General features: G+C 36.0%; 1 protein-coding gene across 1 annotated transcript; it reads left to right on the plus strand.

Annotated features, from left to right (window-relative positions):
- The first annotated feature begins 7,661 nt into the window (after positions 1-7,661).
- Positions 7,662-19,403, plus strand: LOC110465287 (ficolin-1-like). The gene is made up of 6 exons (XM_021520999.1): positions 7,662-7,749; positions 14,751-14,872; positions 15,839-15,935; positions 16,507-16,671; positions 18,465-18,728; positions 19,363-19,403. The coding sequence occupies exons 1-6, from the start codon at positions 7,662-7,664 to the stop codon at positions 19,401-19,403; spliced, it is 777 nt and encodes a 258-aa protein (XP_021376674.1).
- Positions 19,404-20,117: the final 714 nt, after the last annotated feature.

Raw genomic sequence — 20,117 nt, forward strand, 5'->3', positions numbered from 1 at the left:
TATGCCATTTTCCACCAAGAGAAGGAGCTTGATTCTATAAAATACTTACCCAATGGGACACTGACAATAAGCATACTGTACAGAACATCTTTCATTGGTTGTCACACACAAATATACAGTATATTTGTCCTTTTTCATGGAGGCTAAACACGAAGCCATGACATAAACTACTTTATCTCCAATCTGAAATTAAATTAATTCAAATTTAAAGTTTAACTTGTTATATGTTATAACTCACTGCACTCAACATTTATAAGACTTTTACTTGTGTACCCAGTATCAATACAAAGCCCAGTTATTTTCTTCAATTCAAAATCAAAGAAGTTTGAAAAAAAATACTAATTCTATATTGTGTACAATCATATGAAAAACCTGCAGGCTGCAGAAGAAATGATAGAAAAATAGGGGCTTGATTATTTCATAGCCGAACCGTTATGTACAGTCAGAGACTGTGTTATAAACGTCTCTGGCACAGTACGTAGCTGCTCCGTAAAAAAAAATACAGAAAAGGGGTATTCAAATGAAAAGAAACCATTTATATCACTTAAAGTTATGATTTGAACTTACCCGTGATATTTGCATGTCCTGTATGTCGCCAGCATCAAAGTGACGAACAGCCCTATCCATCCCCTTAAAATTCTTCACAGACACTCCCTCATCACCGGCTTCGACATTGTCATGTACAGACTTCCTAGACCTTTCAACCATAAAGTTGTAAATTGCAAGGAAGGAAGGACATGGCAATTCAGAAACCGAAACTACTGAATACCTAACCCGATTGAAAGGTGGTAGGTTTTCTGTCCCCTCTAAAAGACTGACTGACGGAAAAAAAAGCAATCACATCAGTTTCTTGGCGAATCACAGGAGTAATGATGTCAGTCGGTACAGAGCTTGTGATTACTTGCCCAATCAAGTGTTCTTTTCTTTTCCCCTTTGAATCTATTCCAACCTCTTCACATAATTTCTGTATTGAGGACTTCGACAATTTCTTCAAACTTTCGCGGGTCGCCATGTTGGTTGCGTAGGACGCTTCAGACGACTTCATCGCGGAAGTAGTTATGCGCATGTCTTGGAATTAGCGTGAACTGGTTTATTGTAAAAACAATTAGTAAACCCTGGGGTTAGATTATGTGGTAAAAAGCCCCAACCGCTTCTACTAACATGAGCAAACCCTGGGAAAAGGTTATGTGGAATGAGGCCAAACAAATGGTTTATAAATCTGGCAGCAGAAAATGAATATATTTTTTCTCGCCATTATTTAGATTTTATTTTTGTGCATGGTCGAAATATCAACTAATTGAAACTCGTGTGGACATTTTCGACAAAAAATAAGTAAAACAACATTAAACCCTGCACACATTTGATATGTTCTACAGTGTCAAGATTGGTATTTGACAGGTGTAAATATGGTATTTCTATATTGGTAAATCCGGTAGTTGTTTTCTCTATCACCGGTTATTACGTAACAATGATGTTTTGATTATAATAATAATATAGCGCCTTTTATAATTTGTAAAATTAATCTAAAGCACTTTACAACATATGGGTAATAGTAATGGTTATAATTGTGAAAACAAAAAAACAAAGGCTTACAATCACTTTTATACATTTAAGCAAGCAATGTGCACATAACTGAACAAATAAAAGGGTGGTATTTACATGACGTCTTTGCAAGGATTCTAAAATGCAGACGTGAAGAGGTGAGTTTTGATGTCCCTCTTGAACTTGGCTAGGGTATTTGACTTTCTAATAGCAGATGGTAAGCTATTCCTCAACGTAGCCGAAACCCTCCCAAAGATTCTGACTCCTACCGCAGTGATCGTGACGGCTGATACAGGGTAACAAGCTCTTGTAGGTACCGATGAGCTGTTCCATTCAGTGCCTTGTATGTGTACACCAGAATTTTGTACTGCGACCTGTATTGTACAGGTAACCAGTGCAACGAATAAAGCACATGTGTGATATGCTCTCTCTTTCGAGTACGAGTAACTAGCCGTGATGTGTTCTAGACCCTCTGCAGACGACTAGTTAGTTTGTCAGATATACCACAGAGCAGGGCGTTACAATAATCCAACCGAGAGGTAACAAGTGAATGCACCAAAATCTTGCATGCATCTGCAGGTATAAACTGCCGAATACAGCCAATGTTCCTGATCTGGTAGTAACAGGATTTGGCAATAGCGTTCACTTGTTTCTCAATGTTTAGTGAACTATCGATGATTACCCCTAGGTTTTTTACAGCTTGAACAGTCTCAATAGATCTGGCACCGACCTTGAGCTGGAGAGCCATTGTTAGCTGACACTTTGGGGAAAAGACGATTAGTTCCGTCTTTTCCTGATTAAGCTTAAGCATGTTGGCGTTCATCCAGATACTGATATCTATCAGACAAGCTTCCATACTTTCTGAGACTGTATTCCAACTGTCCTGTGGTTTGATGACCATGTAAATTTGTGTGTCATCGGCATAGCAAAGATAGCAAAGGCTATGGCGACGACAAATCTCTCTAATCAGTTTGGAGTACATACCATATTTCGTGGTCCTAACACCGACCCTTGAGGAACCCCGAAATCTAATACTTTGTCATGAGAGGTGGGAGATCCGATGGCAACACACTGTCGTCGTTCACACAGAGACTGTATCCAGCATAGTGCGGCATCAGTCACTCAAAAAGAGTATTCCAGACGTTTATAAAGTATGCCATGGTCGATGACGTCAACTGTAGCTGACAATGCAGAAGCTATATCATTATGAACACGTAGGAGGGCCGTCTCAGTAGAGTGTCCCATGCGGTAGGCCGACTGCATGTTGTCATGGAGACTGTTTGCATGGAGAGGAACTTCTAACGCCGGGACACAACCTTTTCCAAGATCTTAGACAGAAAAGGAAGATTTGAAACTTGCCGGTAGTTTTTCAACTTCTCCTTGTCCATTCCAGGCTTCTTTAACAATGGTCTGACATGTGCCTTCTTGAAACATAATGGAACCTTTGACTCAGCCAATGATTTGTACATGATTGAGGTAATCAAAGGAAGCAGTGCTTCAATGCATTGCTTAAATAGGTCGGTAGGCAGTGGATCAAGCTCACACGACTTCGATTGCGAGGTCATGATAATGTTGCGCAACTCGTCCTGGGTTGTTGGTGAGAGCTTTGCCAATGGTTTTCCATCAAATGCAGTCATGACGGAGATGTCAATGTCAGCAGAGGCTTTCACTTCGGCAATATTTTCCCTGATTGAGCTGATTTTATCCAGAAAGTAATCACTGAACTTTCTTGCTAAGTCTTTTTCAGAATTACAGCTTGGTAGGATAATTTCACCTTTCTGTCTCATCAGGTTTTGGTGAGTCTTAAAAGCTGTCTATTATCTTTACCGCATTTTTCGATAAGGATTATATGCCTCTTAATTATCTACATCTGAAGTGCTGGCTTATACATCTGATACTGTACTCGATTTGTCTCTCCGGTCTTGGGTTGTAAGTTGTCGCTTTCTAGACGCTATCATGGGTATTATTTCATGACTTCAAATATTACTAATAGAGTCACATGTAGGAATGTTGGAAATATAAATAGTATACCAGGTGGTGCAAAATTCAGCACCAAAACCTTGGCAAAGCCTCGGTTCTGTCCCAAATTCTACAACCTCGGGTATGATTGACTCTAACTAAAGTCATACTTGAAATAACGTTCGATATCCACTGTTTTATCCAATGATCAAATCGATGAAAACTACAATGGGTTCCGAAACTTTCAACGCCGTTTAACGTAGCATGTGTTGAAATTCGGATTATTTGGAATACCGAATTATCTCTGGAAGCTCTGTTAAGTGACTCACAACAGTTATGTTTAAATATTTCCCCACCAAATCACTCGCAAACGCTTCTTCGACTAAAAGTTACATGTTATTCATAAAAGTGCAATGAAACTATTTCTTTGCGAGGGTGTTTTGTCCAAAAGGTCAATATGATGTACGGTGTGTCTACATACATAGCTACACGAGAGCACTAATGACTCCACCGAGAGAAGTAGATGTTTAGATAACGTAGTAAGCGTTACTCTACAAAAAGACAATGAACACTACTGTTATAGGGACAACATGTTTTTGTATAGATTTATATATTGTATTATTGATACATTGTATTATCGGTGTGCTTTTTTCTCTGTTATCAATTACGAATCGTGATATTATCAATTTATACAAATGGTAATTCAGTGCAAAAACAAGGGATTGTGCTATCATATTTACAGATCAGAAGAGTAACAGCGGAGGTTTCTGATTCTGAATATATTTTCATTTTGTCTCAGGTTTATCAAACTTATTGTGATAATATACTACGGTATCAAATCAATTTGTCAGTTTATTTTAAGTGTGTTCTGTATCAACATTATTCTATCCCCAATTATACAGCATTGTGGTAATTTTGTACACGCGGATCATATAGCTTCTTATCAGCTCTATATACTCAAGTGCCATTGATCAATTTGGACATTAATATGTCATTAATAATTATGCAGATACAAGTATAATCGTCAGAGCTGAACACGACCTGAGTGGTACACTTGTCACATTTGACGCGATCTCGGTTCCTCACAATGAATTATTAATTGAAAGGTATCTGAGCATTTCCAGATAGTACCATTGAGGTAATGGTCATGACAATGGATTAAACGTCAAAAAAAGGCAATGCCTTTTTGGACTGTCATCGCGATTGGTTCCATATTTCCTGTTCAAATCATTTTAATGTTCGTTTAAACCATAACCTCTCTCAAGTTTGTTTTCCCCCCGGAAACTTCAAAATATGTACATGTGTATCATGATTGGATGAAGTGTTGTGGATCACTGTTAGGACCATTGTTTTTTGCGATATTTAGGTTATTTTCTTTCTCTCAAGCGGTCTTTCAAAATTTTGGTTGGTTTGCTTTTATTTTGTTTAACGTCCTATTAACAGCTAAGGTCATTTTAGGACGGCATCCCCTGTGTGCAAGATGCATGCGTGTAGTGTATGCGTGTGTATTTTGGGAGGCTGCGATATGTTCGTGTTAGTCTCCTTGTGATAGCCCGGAACTGATGCCGACTTTATAGTGCTACCTCACTGAAACATACCGCCGAAGTCACCCAGCAGGACGCCTCAATCGGTCACATTATACTGACAACGGGCGAACCAGTCGTCCCACTCCTAATCTGCTGAGCGTTAAGCAGGAGTAGAAACTACCATTTTTAAAGACTTTGGTATGTCTCGACCAGGGGACAGAACCCAAAGCCTTCCTCACGTGGGCGAATGCTCCACAAATGACCAAAAGTGAGGCATTGTCAAGGGAGACATTAGGAAGAAGAAAAACATCTCCTGCTAATTTTGCTAATATAATGTGAAAGGTTTGAACAGTGACTCGGTGTTTGTATCCAAGTTGTAACATTTAAGTAGGAATGTACTGCTAAATGGCCACGGATTAGTCCTACCATCTGTAACACTCGTTATACATGTATAACCCTAGTAGACTTGGATACACATAGCGACTAAACAAACAAAGGTACAAAGTGTGTTGTACACACCTAAAAGCACACAACAGATAGATTGATCAGTCATACACCATTTTGCTTTGATATAAATAATGCAATATGAGTTGTTGAAGCAGTACATAATACGCAAGTAAAATCGTGCCCCTGGACATATTTTATTCAGCGACAGAATATATTCATATCATGTTAATAGGTATAGCCTTACTGAACAAGATGGAAGCGATAATATTATTATCAATTAATTATTATTTTAATTCTGTTCTTCAGTGTGTTTAAAATCAATGGACCATGCAGCGATCAGAGATACATTGAAACAGGCTGTATGAACGGTATACAAGACAAGCAGAAATAAAACGTTAGTTCATTATGTTCTCATATAGTATTGCAACATGTGTTTTAGATAGTTGAGCATTTGCCTTTTAAACATCGTTTTATTGTAGTGTAAAAGCTTTGTTCCTTTTTCTCTCCATCCCTCTGGGATCAAATGTTTTTTTTATTTTCTTGAGTAAACAGAACCGTTCATCGATTTCATTATCGATTTGCCTGAGGCAAATGAACATAGGATACATATACACGCAAACCCTTTACATAAATGATAAATTAAGGTGTTCAGAAAGAAACAAGAGACTACCGAAGTGTTAACAAAACCATAATTTGAAAAGGAAACCAATAAAAATAGTGGAAATATTTATAAAAAAAACACAACAATATTTGAACGGAAAACCATGAAAAAGTGCAAGGAGAGTAAGACAAGCGTCTTTTGACACCCGTCATGTAAAGCATAGTCAAATCCATGTAATGTCACACCGATAACTAGGATAATGACAACAAAACTACAAGGCACTCTAATGAGCGTATGCAAAAACATTTAACATATTTCTTCGCGATATCCTAATAGCAATCATTAAAGAAAGACAACGTGATTTTGTAACAAATAAAAAGTAAAAAAGTCTTAATCAATGTTAAGTCACATTCTCAAGGTGATAGTGGGAAAAGTGTTAACGAAACTGGACAGCACACCTCCTCGACAAAAAGGTGTAAACAATGTTAAGTCACATTATCAAGGTGAGACCAGGAAAAGTGTAAACGAAACTGGACAGCACACCTCCTCGACAAAAAGGTGTAAACAATGTTAAGTCACATTCTCAAGGTGAGACCGGGAAAAGTCTAAACGAAACTGGACAGCACACCTCCCCGACAAAAAGGTTAAATCAATGTTAAGTCACATTCTCAAGGTGAGACCGGGAAAAGTGTAAACGAAACTGGACAGAACACCTCCCCGACAAAAAGGTTTAATCAATGTTAAGTCACATTCTCAAGGTGAGAGCAGGAAAAGTGTTAACGAAACTGGACAGCACACATCCCCGACAAAAAGGTGTAAACAATGTTAAGTCACATTCTCAAGGTGAGAGCGGGAAAAGTGTAAACGAAACTGGACAGCACACCTCCCCGACAAAAAAGTTTAATCAATGTTAAGTCACATTCGCAAGGTGAGAGCGGGAAAAGTGTTAACGAAACTGGACAGCAACCTCCCCGACAAAAAGGTGTAAAAAATGGTAAGTCACATTCTCAAGGTGAGAGCGGGAAAAGTGTTAACGAAACTGGACAGCACACCTCCCCGACAAAAAGGTGTAAACAATGTTAAGTCACATTATCAAGGTGAGACCGGGAAAAATGTAAACGAAACTGGACAGCACACCTCCCCGACAAAAAGGTGTAAACAATGGTAAGTAACATTCTCAAGGTGAGACCGTGAAAAGTGTAAACGAAACTGGGCAGCACACCTCCCCGTCAAAAAGGTTTAATCAACGTTAAGTCACATTCTCACGGTGAGAGCGGGAAAAGTGTAAACGAAACCGGACAGCACACCTCCACGACAAAAAGGTGTAAACAATAGTAAGTCCCATTTTCAAGGTGAGACCGGTAAAAGTGTAAACGAAACCGGACAGCCCCCCCCCCCGACAAAAAGGTTTAAACAATGTTACGTCACATTCTCAAGGGGAGAGCGGGAAAAGTGGAAACGAAACTGGACAGAACACCTCCCCGACAAGAAGGTGTAAACAATGTTAAGTCCCATTCTCAAGGTGAGACCGTGAAAAGTGTAAACGAAACCGGACAGCACACCTCCACGACAAAAAGGTGTAAAAAATGGTAAGTCACATTCTCACGGTGAGAGCGGGAAAAGTGTTAACTAAACTGGACAGCACACCTCCACGACAAAAAGGTGTAAAAAATGGTAAGTCACATTATCAAGGTGAGACCGGTAAAAGTGTAAACGAAACCGGACAGCCCCCCCCCCCGACAAAAAGGTGTAAACAATAGTAAGTCACATTTTCAAGGTGAGACCGGGAAAACTGTAAACGAAACTGGACAGCACGCCTCCCCGACAAACAGGTGTAAACAATGGGAAGTCACATTCTCAAGTTGAGACCGGGAAAAGTGTAAACGAAACTGGAAAGCACACCTCCCCGACAAAAAGGTGCAAACATTTATGACGCACGTCATTAAAATAGTGAAAATAAATGTATGTTTGTTTAACAAGTTCTACCTGGAGCAAAAATTGTTTTATTAGATTTGAGTTTTTATCTAAGACAATGATATAACCTTATAGACTAAATTTACTATGTTGGTACCCTAACTGTTCATTACTGTATGGTTCAATCAGATGTATATCCTATTTACTACAGAATGCTAGCGGTACTGATTAAAATACGCAGATAACATTATTTTTCTCTCGAAATAATGAAAAAAAAACCTAACTATCCCAAAACAAATACATGGGTTGCAATCTCAAGCTGAATGTCGAAAACCTTAATGAAATTCCTCCTTATTTTCTGTTCTTTCAATGAGTAAGCGGCCGTCTTCAGGATTCCGAAAACATATCTACAATGTAGCAATTACGGGAGTTAAACAGTTATAACCAGCTGTTTTTTGACCATTTTATATGCTGTACTTCTCTGTCCAAACTGGAGGAATAATCATTTTGAATAAATCCTAGTCCGTTCTTTTACTGTCTCTGATTGTCATGTTAGCAGGGTCATTATTATCTGTTCTAACTTTATTTTCAGTAAATTCAGTCTCGTATAAAATCAGAAATAACAAATTAACGACAGCAGCCTTGAAAACATACTGTCACCGCAAATTTGTCAATAATTCTTTCAATTTAATCCTCAGTATATGTCATCTCAGTCTTTGTTTGGGTAGTCTTAATGTTTACAAAATATGATCCAAAACAGTTTACAACTACATTATGTATATGCTTATTTTACCGTTCATCTTTACCGGAAAAGAAAGCTCTTATATAAGAAAAAAAATGAAGACGTTTCTTTTCTTTGATTACGAAATGCAATTGTATATATAGGGTTCTAAATGTCGTTTGAGTTTTTCAGATCAGTATTCCGTTAATGGCTCTATTACATTATTCCAAGTCATACTAGTGTAGAAAGTTTTGGAAGTTTTGGAATCCAATACAAGTGAATTGAGGCATGTCGGTATTTTTGACATTAACGTTTTGCTAGTACACGTAGACAAATCATTTAACGACCATGTTTTATTTGGTAGAAACACAAACATTCTGTAGTCAAGTAAGAAGCAAACTCGTCACTTAAATCCTATTGCACAGCTAAATGAAATATATCATAAGTCTTAAATATGTTTTTTCTATGTAATAATTATTTTGTTTTTCTTACAGAATCATTCTATTTCTATACAACATCAATAAGTGTTTCTTTGTCTTTACTTTTAGAATAAAGTCACTAAAACGTAAAAAACATTGGTAATAACGAAACAACTATTGTACAAGCATAAAGGTCATTCAGGCACTAAGAGCTCTAGGTAGGTAGAAATAAAAAATAACGTGTATAATTAATTAATGGTATACCACTCACGCTAAGGGTCTGAATAGATAAATAGGTATGTAGCTGTCGATAGAAAAAAAAGCGTCTAGCCAAAGGTAATGTGATCTGCCTTAGACTTAGACACGGATTGGGGAAACAAAGCTATAAGGTTCACGTGAATTAAAACAATTTATTTCAATCTTCATGAAGTTGTGTTTCAAAAGTATTTTGGATTTTTTGATCGAACATGAGATAAAACAAGTCGGATTTGACAATGGGAATTAACTTGATAATATTTCTTGCTCTAGGTGTAAATATCTTAGGAGTTTCCAATGCAATGAACAGAAACATCTACAAAAGGAAAATGCATGTTGCAATCGAGATGTACACTGGTTTGAAAATAAGTTCAAACACTGGGATTCAAACTCTTTGGCAGTGTGCAAACGTTTGTAAAAAAATGCGTGTTTGTCGTTTGCGTACACCGAAGCTGAAAACAAATGTGATACCTACTTAATTAGGTTCACGGGACAGATTAGTGGCGGATTGACGTCTACATCGTATTTTTCAGCACGTAAGTAGTCTTTGTTGTTTATTGAGATGAACGTAATATTTAAAGCTTTTGTATCGCTTGAAGACTATTAGTAAATCGTGAATTATACACACATTTTTGTTGTGTAATTCTTTGAAAAGTTTTCGTCAATACGTAGGAAAGATATTAATAAAGTAAATTAAGCTAAACTAGTGTCAGATAGATACCATGGGAAGGGAAGCAGTGGAAAAGAAAGATTTAAATTCTTGTTACATTGTTACATTAACAGTTTGAAACCATTACAGAGGTTTTTTTAGGAGGAATGTTAATACGATCTTAAATTAAGCAAGTTCGCAATTTCCACGGAGGTGAGTAGTTCGTTTATATATCCCACAGTACATTTAATTTATCACCCGTTTTCCTTTTTTTTCGGTATTTTAAAGTGATTTGCCTTGTGCGCTGGTACGCCAGTTGTCATTTTAGAAATAAAAAAAACATAAATATGTAAAATTGCGAGCGAATGCGTTGTTTTAACTCAAAGTATTTAGTGACCGCCTCTATACACACGTATAACGTTGTGCATGACAAATACTGTACATCGCTAAGGAAAACGTATTTTCTTTACAGATACCAGCCCATTGTTCTTACATTAAAAACAAATGGTATGTGATATACCAACTACAGTGTAGGCACCAAAGGTCCAGTTAGGACGAAATCTTCCAATCGTAGGTTGTTGTTGTACATTTGTATAAAATGGAAAAATATACCGTTTGTGCTAGGAACTGATTTCGGTGCATTGTATGGTACAGAGATTCGAACCGTTTGTCGATCACTGAAACGAAGGTTTTATAAGGTCAACTTCCCGTCATTAGACAACAACTATCACGGAAATCATGACATTAGGAGCAAGCTCTGATTAGTCGAATCAGCTTTGACATGTAAGCAGTTAGGATGCAACTACCGTACAGCTTAGTAGTAAACCGTCCTTGGTGGTGATGTTCTAAATAACGAGTGTAGTAAATGGCCTGATGTTAAGCTCTGGATGATATCTATGAACAATGTGGTCACAATTTTCTCTAAATTCAGACACGCTTGAAAACAAAAGGTTGGCCAGAATAGAGGCAAACACCGTATACATGTTAAGGATCCCCGTCCCTCCGCCTAAAAATGTAATGAGGCATTGTGGGTTTTTTCTACAGCATCGCTATTGCATAACCAAATCTTTTCTGAACAAAACCCCATACCTTGCGGTAGTTTTTTCAGATTTTTTGGGATATTATGAAAGGACCTGTTACAGGAACAAAAGAATTTTGCCCACAAAGCAATTTAACCATTACTGGGTTATATGTGTATCTCCCTAAGACACGACCCATGAGATATTTTTTTTTTAAATTAAAAGGTCACCAGAGCCTGTTCTATAAACTATTTATTGCCGCCTTCCAGGGTTCACTTTTTTGTCGAAAAAAACTATTAAAACAATATTTTACGCTATCAACTAATATTATATTACTTAAAGTTGGATCTACTGCAAATTATGAACTCAAATATGTAACAAAACATTGCATATTAAAATGTTACAAATTCCTAAACTCTAAAAATGTTGGTATTTTCATACACTTTTTTGCTACAACAATTGTTTCAAATAATCAATTTTGACTTTGTGTTGTCAAATTAAAAAACACAAAAAAGTGAATACAACAATCCATGAATTGGAAACTATAACTCTCCTAAAAAGAATCAATGTTATGCATTAACATAGCTTCAACATATTATACTGGTACACCAAATGTTCTGACAAATTGCCTTCCTTTTGATGTATGCTCCCCTTTAACTATCTAGTTTAGTTAAACAGTCATACTCTACTATAAACCATATCATCCACCTTGATCGTATATTGGAATGATTTTGGGTTAATTATGAAATACTTGCATTGACCTGTAGTTATTGAAGATTTATTTTGACATTGGTCATACACCATATTAACCTTAAGATGACACATCTACCAAATACCGATTTTTTCAAAATTTCTACTATCGTCAGTCAACATAATGTGCCAAATAATATCCAGTATGTTGGTGTACAAAAACCGAAAATGTGTCTATCAATTCCGTAAAGATGCGAAACAACTAAAAATGTACATAACATACTAAACTTTTATGTGTGATGGACTGCATAACTTTTTTTTTATTTTGTAACATCTAGCTTTATAGTTGGGCTCATCATAAGCAGCAGACCTTATTGATGAAAATTTGATCAGTTGCGATAATAAATTGGTGCGACGTATTGTTAAAGGATCAAACATGACTATAGTCATAAGGTTGTTGGATTTTATTTGGAAATAGACGTTGCTACAATTTGACATTTATATGACAAATTTACCGGTTCTCAAATTTTCTGAATTTTTCACTATAGTATCTCAACATAACATAATGTACCAAATAATATTAACAGATTTTTGGTGTACAAGAACCGGAAATTGGTGTGTTACTTCCGTAAAACAATCGATGTAGCAAAAAAGGGTATGAAAATACCAACATTTTTAGAGTTTAAGATTTTGTAACATTTTTTTGTATGCAACGTTTTGTTACATATTTGAGTTCATAATTTGCAGCAGATCCTACTTTAAATAATATAATATTATTTGATAGCTTAAAATATTGTTTTGATAGTTTTTTGGACAAAAACGTGAACCCTGTCGTACACCTTTGGAAGGCGGCACTAAATAGTTCATAGCACAGGCCATGGGGACCTTTTAAATTAAAAAAACATATCTCATGGGTCATGTCTTAAGGAGCTACACATATAACCCAGTAATGGTTAAATTGCTTTGTGGGCAAAATTCTTTTGTTCCTGTAACAGGTCCTTTCGATTTTTTTTTGATTTTTTTTTCAATGGAACAAAATGAATCAAAATACATTTTATTTGGTGCAACAATGGTTTATTAGAAATATAACACATAAAATATAATATCAATGTCGATACTGATGAATAAAACACAAAAAAATGAGTAATTTTCTAACAATAATACTAAAACAATCAAAAATGCCCATTACATGAATCAATAAAATTCCGAGTGCCAATGCAACACGTTTAGGACAACGAAAAGAAAATATAGGTGACAAAAAATATCTTGCGGACTTATTTATAATACAAAAAAAAATATATAAAAAAAAGAGAGACAACTCTTACATTTGTTTGTGATGTATAAAACATATTAATGTAAAATTATATAAGTCTCTTAAAAGAAAGTTATCACACTTTTATAAATTACAAGATAGGTAATGGCTATTCCTACGAAAAATAAAACTCTATATCCAAAAAGTCATATATACAATTTACAAGATACAATATAGCACTTTTTATATAGGAATAAAATACAGTAGACATTACCAACCAATAAATTATTTCAAATGTAATTTGTGTATGAATAACATTACAAAAAACAATGTACTTTACTGTGTCATAGCAAAAATGTCACATTGAACAACAATAACAAAGTTTCACATACTTTACCCAACAATAATAAATTTCTACATAATGTCCAAATAACATACTATGTTATGAGATAGACAAATTTCTCTATATACAACAATAATAAACTTTTACATTCTGAACAAAACAATAATAAACTTTCACATTATGTACAGATAACAACATACCATATTGTGATATAAAATATATCACACTTTATAGCAATAATAAACTTTGTCAGTATATATACAGATAACAACATATATTGTGGTTAAACAAATATCACACTATGCAACAATACATGTAATAAACTTTTACATTATGTACAACATACAACATACCATATTGTGATATAAAATATATCCCACTTTATAGCAATAAACTTTGTCAGTATAAACAGAAAACAACATACATTGTGGTTTAACAAATATCACACTATTAAACAATAATTAAGTTTTACATTATGTACAAATAACAGCATACGATATTGTGGTATACAAATATCACATTGTAAAAATAACACTGTTGTATGTAATATAAAAAATAAACCTTTCCTTACAACCTTCTGGTCCAGGTATTCAGATAACATCGCGAGTACAACCACTCGTCTACCCTGAGACAAGGTTAAAATGTTATTAACGTATTCGTGATCACTAGTACGGGCAGGATCCTCGTCGGACGTCGGTGCCGGCTCATCAGTAAAATTGTCAGTAAGCTTAGTAGGGGCCTCAGTAGCCAGCGTCTCTTCAATGTGTGAACGAGTGTCACTTTGTTTCGTCGCATAGTCGTGGTCTAGCAGTTGATATTGGACATCGTTGTTGTTGTTATTGTCAGTTAATGCATTTAGTTTACATTTAAAACGGCCGATTTTACGTCGGGCTTGCATGTCGGCCATCACTGCCACGACGTTGTTTACATCGTTACGACAGTTTTTTTTGCCCCCACTTTCGCGATTGGAGATTTTCAACGCAAGGGACACAGCTCTAGTCGAAACGTTATTCAAACGAAATCTATTCAAGGGAAGATAACAACATTGTCGAAATGGTAGTCAGGGGCAGGTGACTCTAACACTGAAAAACGACAGTGGAATTCTTTAGTGTTTTGCTCTGGCTGGGACGGGGATCCCTAATGATGGTTAAACAAAATGATTTATAACTACTGTATCAAAAAGCAACGGTACTGAACCCAAAAATACCCATCCTGAGGGTTTAACTATCTCTCTCTACACCAGACCTAATTATGTGTAGGGCTGACTATATCCTCAGTACTCTCCTTGAAAGAATGATCAATTGTATTCACCACGAAGTCACCAACACCACATTGCTGTTTACATAGTACAGTAATTACTTTAATGATACATGCTAATCTATGTGATGATTGTTTCATTTGATTGTCTCTTAGTCCATCAAGGCTGTTCAGATATTGAACTTTTCTCGCCTTCTGGAGTGTACCGAATCGCCCTTACGTCCGGGGAGAGCTTCGAAGTGTACAGTGACATGGAGACGTTCGGCGGGCCATGGACAGTAAGTAAATAACATTACCGTTTTATGCTAATTATGGTTTTTTTTAGAATTATATTCATCTTTGATCTTAAATTTGGATATTTTGGAAAAGTATCCAATGGTGTTTAAAAGATGAGCTTAACACATACACAGGTGACTGTTGATTATGTTACCGCTATGTGGTAACGTTTGCTGACTAACAATCCTTCTTTTCTTTGAGTTGATTCATGATATACGGCTTAGCGGCTACCGCAAAGTTTGCAACACAGAACGTGCTGCTCATTTTTACATGAATAAGAACATATTAGTTGTTATGCAGAGAGTATACATAAATATATATAAACCATGTAAGTAACCCAGAGGTTACGTAACAGATACGTAGTTAAGCTATTCCAAGACTGTCGAAAGAAGACAGTAAAAGAGACAAGGAGCTATTAGAAGGCTCAACGTTTCTCAGTTGTACATCGCTTTGACTGCTTTGTGATGGCAATCCAGGGTCTGTTGCACCTTTTCAATCACACTTGGTCAACATTGGTTAGACTTGTGCACGACACAGATTGCTGTAAAGTAAATGGAATCATGATCTGTTCTAATGGAGTTTCGATTTTCTCTGACCGATGGAGATGAACAGTAACGAAAGTTCCAACGTCGAAATGAACGTTTCATGGTACTGTTGCGTCCACAAACGCGGTATTTTGGCATGGTTTTGCTTGTTATCCGCAATGGAAACATAGCCATACTAGCTGTTGCCGATCGAAAACTAATTGCAGAAATACTATCTAAGAAATCACCTATTCAAAGTTAAGTTTTGTCGTTGCAGAAATCCTTCCAAAGTAAATGTGTTGTTCCTTCAAGTTATTTCGTCCACTTATAACTCATTGCTGATACTTTAAGTTTTAAGAAAATAATTCAGTGTTCCAAAACATGCAGAATAAACCCTGTTTAGCGTTACATAATGTATCGTGATTTGATAAAACTGTGTTTCAGGTCATTCAGAACCGGTATGACGGCAGTGAGGACTTCAAGAGAAAATGGGCCAATTATAAGAAGGGTTTTGGAGATTTGAACGGCGAGTTCTGGATAGGTAAGATCTTTCTGCCTTAATTTAAGAAATAATGGACGTATGCGAATGCATTATGGTAGAATATGTAACGAGGTAACCAAATGTGGAAACAATAACTAACGATAGCCACTTCGCCTGTGTAACTTAGATATGTTTGAGAAAGATAACATGTGCCTACTAATTTGTCAATATGTGGTCAATATATTATAAACGATTAGAACCAAAGAAGAAACCTATTACTTAGACGTATCAATCAACATTAGGTTATCTTGTTAAGTTTTTGTACGGGTGGCGAATAAGTTGGGTCCCGAATCTGACAAGCTTCATTTTCAGTAACTATAATGTTTCACAGACGATAACAATGAACACTGTCCTCATGCTATATACAAAATATTGACTTTAATCTATGAATAGGGCGTATTTATTAACATCGCTCGTCAACTCATCTTCCTGGAAGGTGCGAGGTATCCGCATCATATATACCTGTTATCAGAAGTCAGACGGAGACTTTGTTATCGTACTATGTATATCTATGTATACTCATACCATTTTCAAATAGAATATACGTTATTTTAACTGTGTACGTTAATAGGTAATGACGCCATACATGCCCTGACACAGACTGGAAGTGTTCTAAGAATAGAATTAGAGACATTCACCAACATCACTGCTTTCGCCGAGTACTCCGACTTCAAAATTGCTGGTGAGAGTGACAGCTACAGACTGTCTGTTACTGGATTCTCTGGAAACGTTTCGCGTAAGTTATCTCCCCTAAGCCTTTGTACAATACATGTGGATATCAGAGGCGGATCTCAGGGGGTGTCACCAGTGTACGTGACAACCCCTGCCTTTGACTCAAAACATAATAATAATATATATTCTGGCTTAGGTTAATCCAATCGTGACCAGGTTGAGTAATTTTATTTCTTGATTGGTGATTCTAGCTGAGATTTACACTGCCTAAGTCATATCCCCTTCAACAGGTTTAAACTTGGTATTGTAAAGTTGACACTTATTAATATCGCAACCCAGTATCAATGAAATGGGTCAAAGAACCACGAAAAAGATGTTTGTATAGTGATTGAATATGGGATGTTTTCATGTACCATGCGGCAATATACATGAAAAAAATGCATTCAAGTCATATATTTACGTTACGATGAACTAATATAAAAAAGTTTTTGTAAATTGAATATTTTAATATAAGTATCGGACAGAAAACCATAAAAAGGAAGAGCCAGAACTTCAGTCTACACACACACTTCAAATGATCGATTTCCGCAGATCAGCTGATTTTGTTAAAACGAAAATGTATATCTAGAATCTAATAATAATCAACACTTGATATTCCTTTCATTTTTTAAAGTTGTTCTTATTCGATGTTATCTTGCATTGAACACCGCATATTATATATTTAAAAAAGTTTATGTCCGCACTTTTTCAAATCATCGGTCACCATAGTAACCATCCATGACACTCGTCAGCCGATCACCCATTGGCAGTAGACATAGAGCTCATTTGAAGTTCAATGTACACCCGTTTAATGTGCTGTTTGCCAAAACACCTGCAGATGTAAATGATGATAAGTTGGTTGATGAAGTGTCCTGTGTCATTACAAAGTTCTCTCGAGTTGAATGTGCAAATTGATGTTGTTAGAAAGTTCGTGACCACGAGGAACCGATTGCGAGTCGATTGCGTATCTAATATAGCAATGTTATAGTATAAGGTTTTTTTTCAATTTCAAATGAAAAAGAATAATAATTATAGTACAATGGTGCACCATTTATAAGTTTTGTAATATTTATTATTATTTTTCGCAACTACGTTATCTCGGAGAAGGGGATATAACTCTTGTCGTTCTTATTTCGTTATGTCATTCAGAAATCGTTTTGTGTGATAGAATGAATAACACGTCTATCTATCAAACATATAACACATATATAGGTGACGGAACGATAGATCCCTCTGTTTGGTGAATACATTTTTTATATATCCCCTATGCAGTCGACGGAACGAGACATCCCACTATTTGTGAACTCGTTTTTATCTGTAAATGTAGAATGACAGATACTATAGATACTATACAGATAAGGTAACGTTAAATCACGTCTATACATGACAAAGTGCGATATCATGTAACTTTATTTACGACTTTTTGTCCTTTTATTTTTTCGACGTCATTTGTTTACCTGTCGTGTTCCGATTCTGTTGCTGTATCCTTTCCCGTCATATTGACCAACATACAAAGCTTTCTTCTTTGAATCAAAACATTTTTGATATTTTATATCATTTGTCAGTGTTAGGTAGTTTAATTCACGTGTTTGATACACATCCTTTGGTTACCAACATAACGTTTAGAACATAAACATATTGAAACAAAGTGAAATAAATGAGAGAAAAACAAACTTTTGCACGTATCGATATTTTTTTTTTAAAGTTCCGTGATGATTTTCCGTTTTGATTGATATTTTTTTCATTTTGTTTATAACAATTTGGTTTTTGTGTGATGAGGTTGTGGATTATTGTCAATGTGTGTATGTCACTTTACAGATGACGCAATGGAATATCATAATGGGGAGTGGTTCTCTACGACAGACGAGGGGAGATCGGCACACTGTGCCAGTTCCTCGCTCGGAGCGTGGTGGTACTCGTCTTATCATCATACCAATTTGAATGGAAATTACACCACCGAATATTGGAACACTGGATCTGAAAGTCATGTTTCTTGGAAGGGTTTCCCTGAATCTGAAGTCTCAGTTCCACTGAAAAAGACCCGCATGATGATACGTCCGACACATGGTGAAATGCCCGAAGGTGATGAATATATAAATACCGGAGAAACAGAAGAATTGATAAATTACCTTGGGTAAATCCCTGGCGACTGCCCCACATAGTCCTCGAAAGTACGACCTAGTGGTGGAGGGCTAGTGGTAGCCGAATGTCAAACGCTTTAACCACTTGGCCTTCGCGGCCCCCCGTGATGTATAGAGCCACTTTGGTTATGACATATTATATGGAGCACGTTAAACCTTGTATTTACGTAAGATAAAACGTTAAAATGTTGTGAGAATGAAAATTAGTCGAAGTCTGTCGCTTTGATGGTTACTATAGTAGCCGTGGTTGCTAGGATATTATAATTTCAGCAAATCTACATATAAAAGTGTAATTTTTGAAAATATAAAACGAACGGTAATTGATAGATTTTAAATTAAATTAAATTAATCTGATTAGACCGTAGAGTATTTTATTCACTTGTTGTGGTTGCTATGAACGTGCATTGCCACACTGCTCTAGCAATGACGCCGTCAAATGCTCTCGAACGTAGCCGCCATTGTACAGTGAACAGTCAGGGAATTCCGAATGTGCATCCGTGGAATAAGAAGTTTTAGAGGATTTCTTTGTCGCACAATTTGACATAATAGATCCAGAATGTGTTCAATGTTTCCAGATGTTGAAGGAATCAAGCAATGGTTTCCATATGACTGTTAGAGCTCTGAACCTTGCACGGCGCCATAGTTGAATCATATATCAAACCACTTACCATTTTACGCTGCGTATACGCTAATTTACAAGCAGTTAAAGTTTACTTCGCTGGAGAAACCAGATATGAAAATAACTTACTTTTACATCAGCACGGTTTCTGATATATGCACACACTTTAAGGTGGTAATGAAGATAGTAATAAAATCGAAGATTCACTGTGAATAAAAAGCACTTTCTCTGTCTCTTCAGAATAAAATCTTTTATACTCCATGTAATTATACATGTACATTATTTTTTTAACAATTATCGTATTGTAAATTTCAATTCTAATTCAAATTATTTTAGTCGTTTATAGAGAACAATGTATGCGTGTTTGTCTATGAATAATCATAGACGTAGACTAATCTGTAATGGGTTTACTGTAAATACTGTAGAACTATTTTTGAGGGATCACGAATACAATTGTCACTGTTTCGAAAATCTCAGTTGCCATGGTAACGAAATTGAGGCCTCTGATTGGTCAAAATTTTGATGTTGTAAACATTTGCTAAATTTTGTATTATCAATTGATCACATGTGTGCGAAATATATATGTATCTAGGAGTCCGCCTGAAGAAGCATACGAAGGCAGAAACGCCTAGCGGTTAATATTGGATTATTATTATGTTATTCTGTTATTCTATATATATATAATTGTTTATTTTTAATCTATTGTGTATA

This window comes from Mizuhopecten yessoensis, unplaced genomic scaffold (genome assembly GCF_002113885.1).
Source record: "Mizuhopecten yessoensis strain PY_sf001 unplaced genomic scaffold, ASM211388v2 scaffold11069, whole genome shotgun sequence".
Classification (NCBI taxonomy): domain Eukaryota; kingdom Metazoa; phylum Mollusca; class Bivalvia; order Pectinida; family Pectinidae; genus Mizuhopecten; species Mizuhopecten yessoensis.

Bases quoted from the DNA above. Each gene is read 5' to 3' on its own strand.
- LOC110465287 (XM_021520999.1), top strand. From the start codon at position 7,662: ATGGTAAGTCACATTCTCACGGTGAGAGCGGGAAAAGTGTTAACTAAA. The intron at 14,873-15,838 runs GTAAGTAAATAA...ACTGTGTTTCAG, and splicing joins CGTTCGGCGGGCCATGGACA to GTCATTCAGAACCGGTATGA. The intron at 16,672-18,464 runs GTAAGTTATCTC...GTCACTTTACAG, and splicing joins ATTCTCTGGAAACGTTTCGC to ATGACGCAATGGAATATCAT.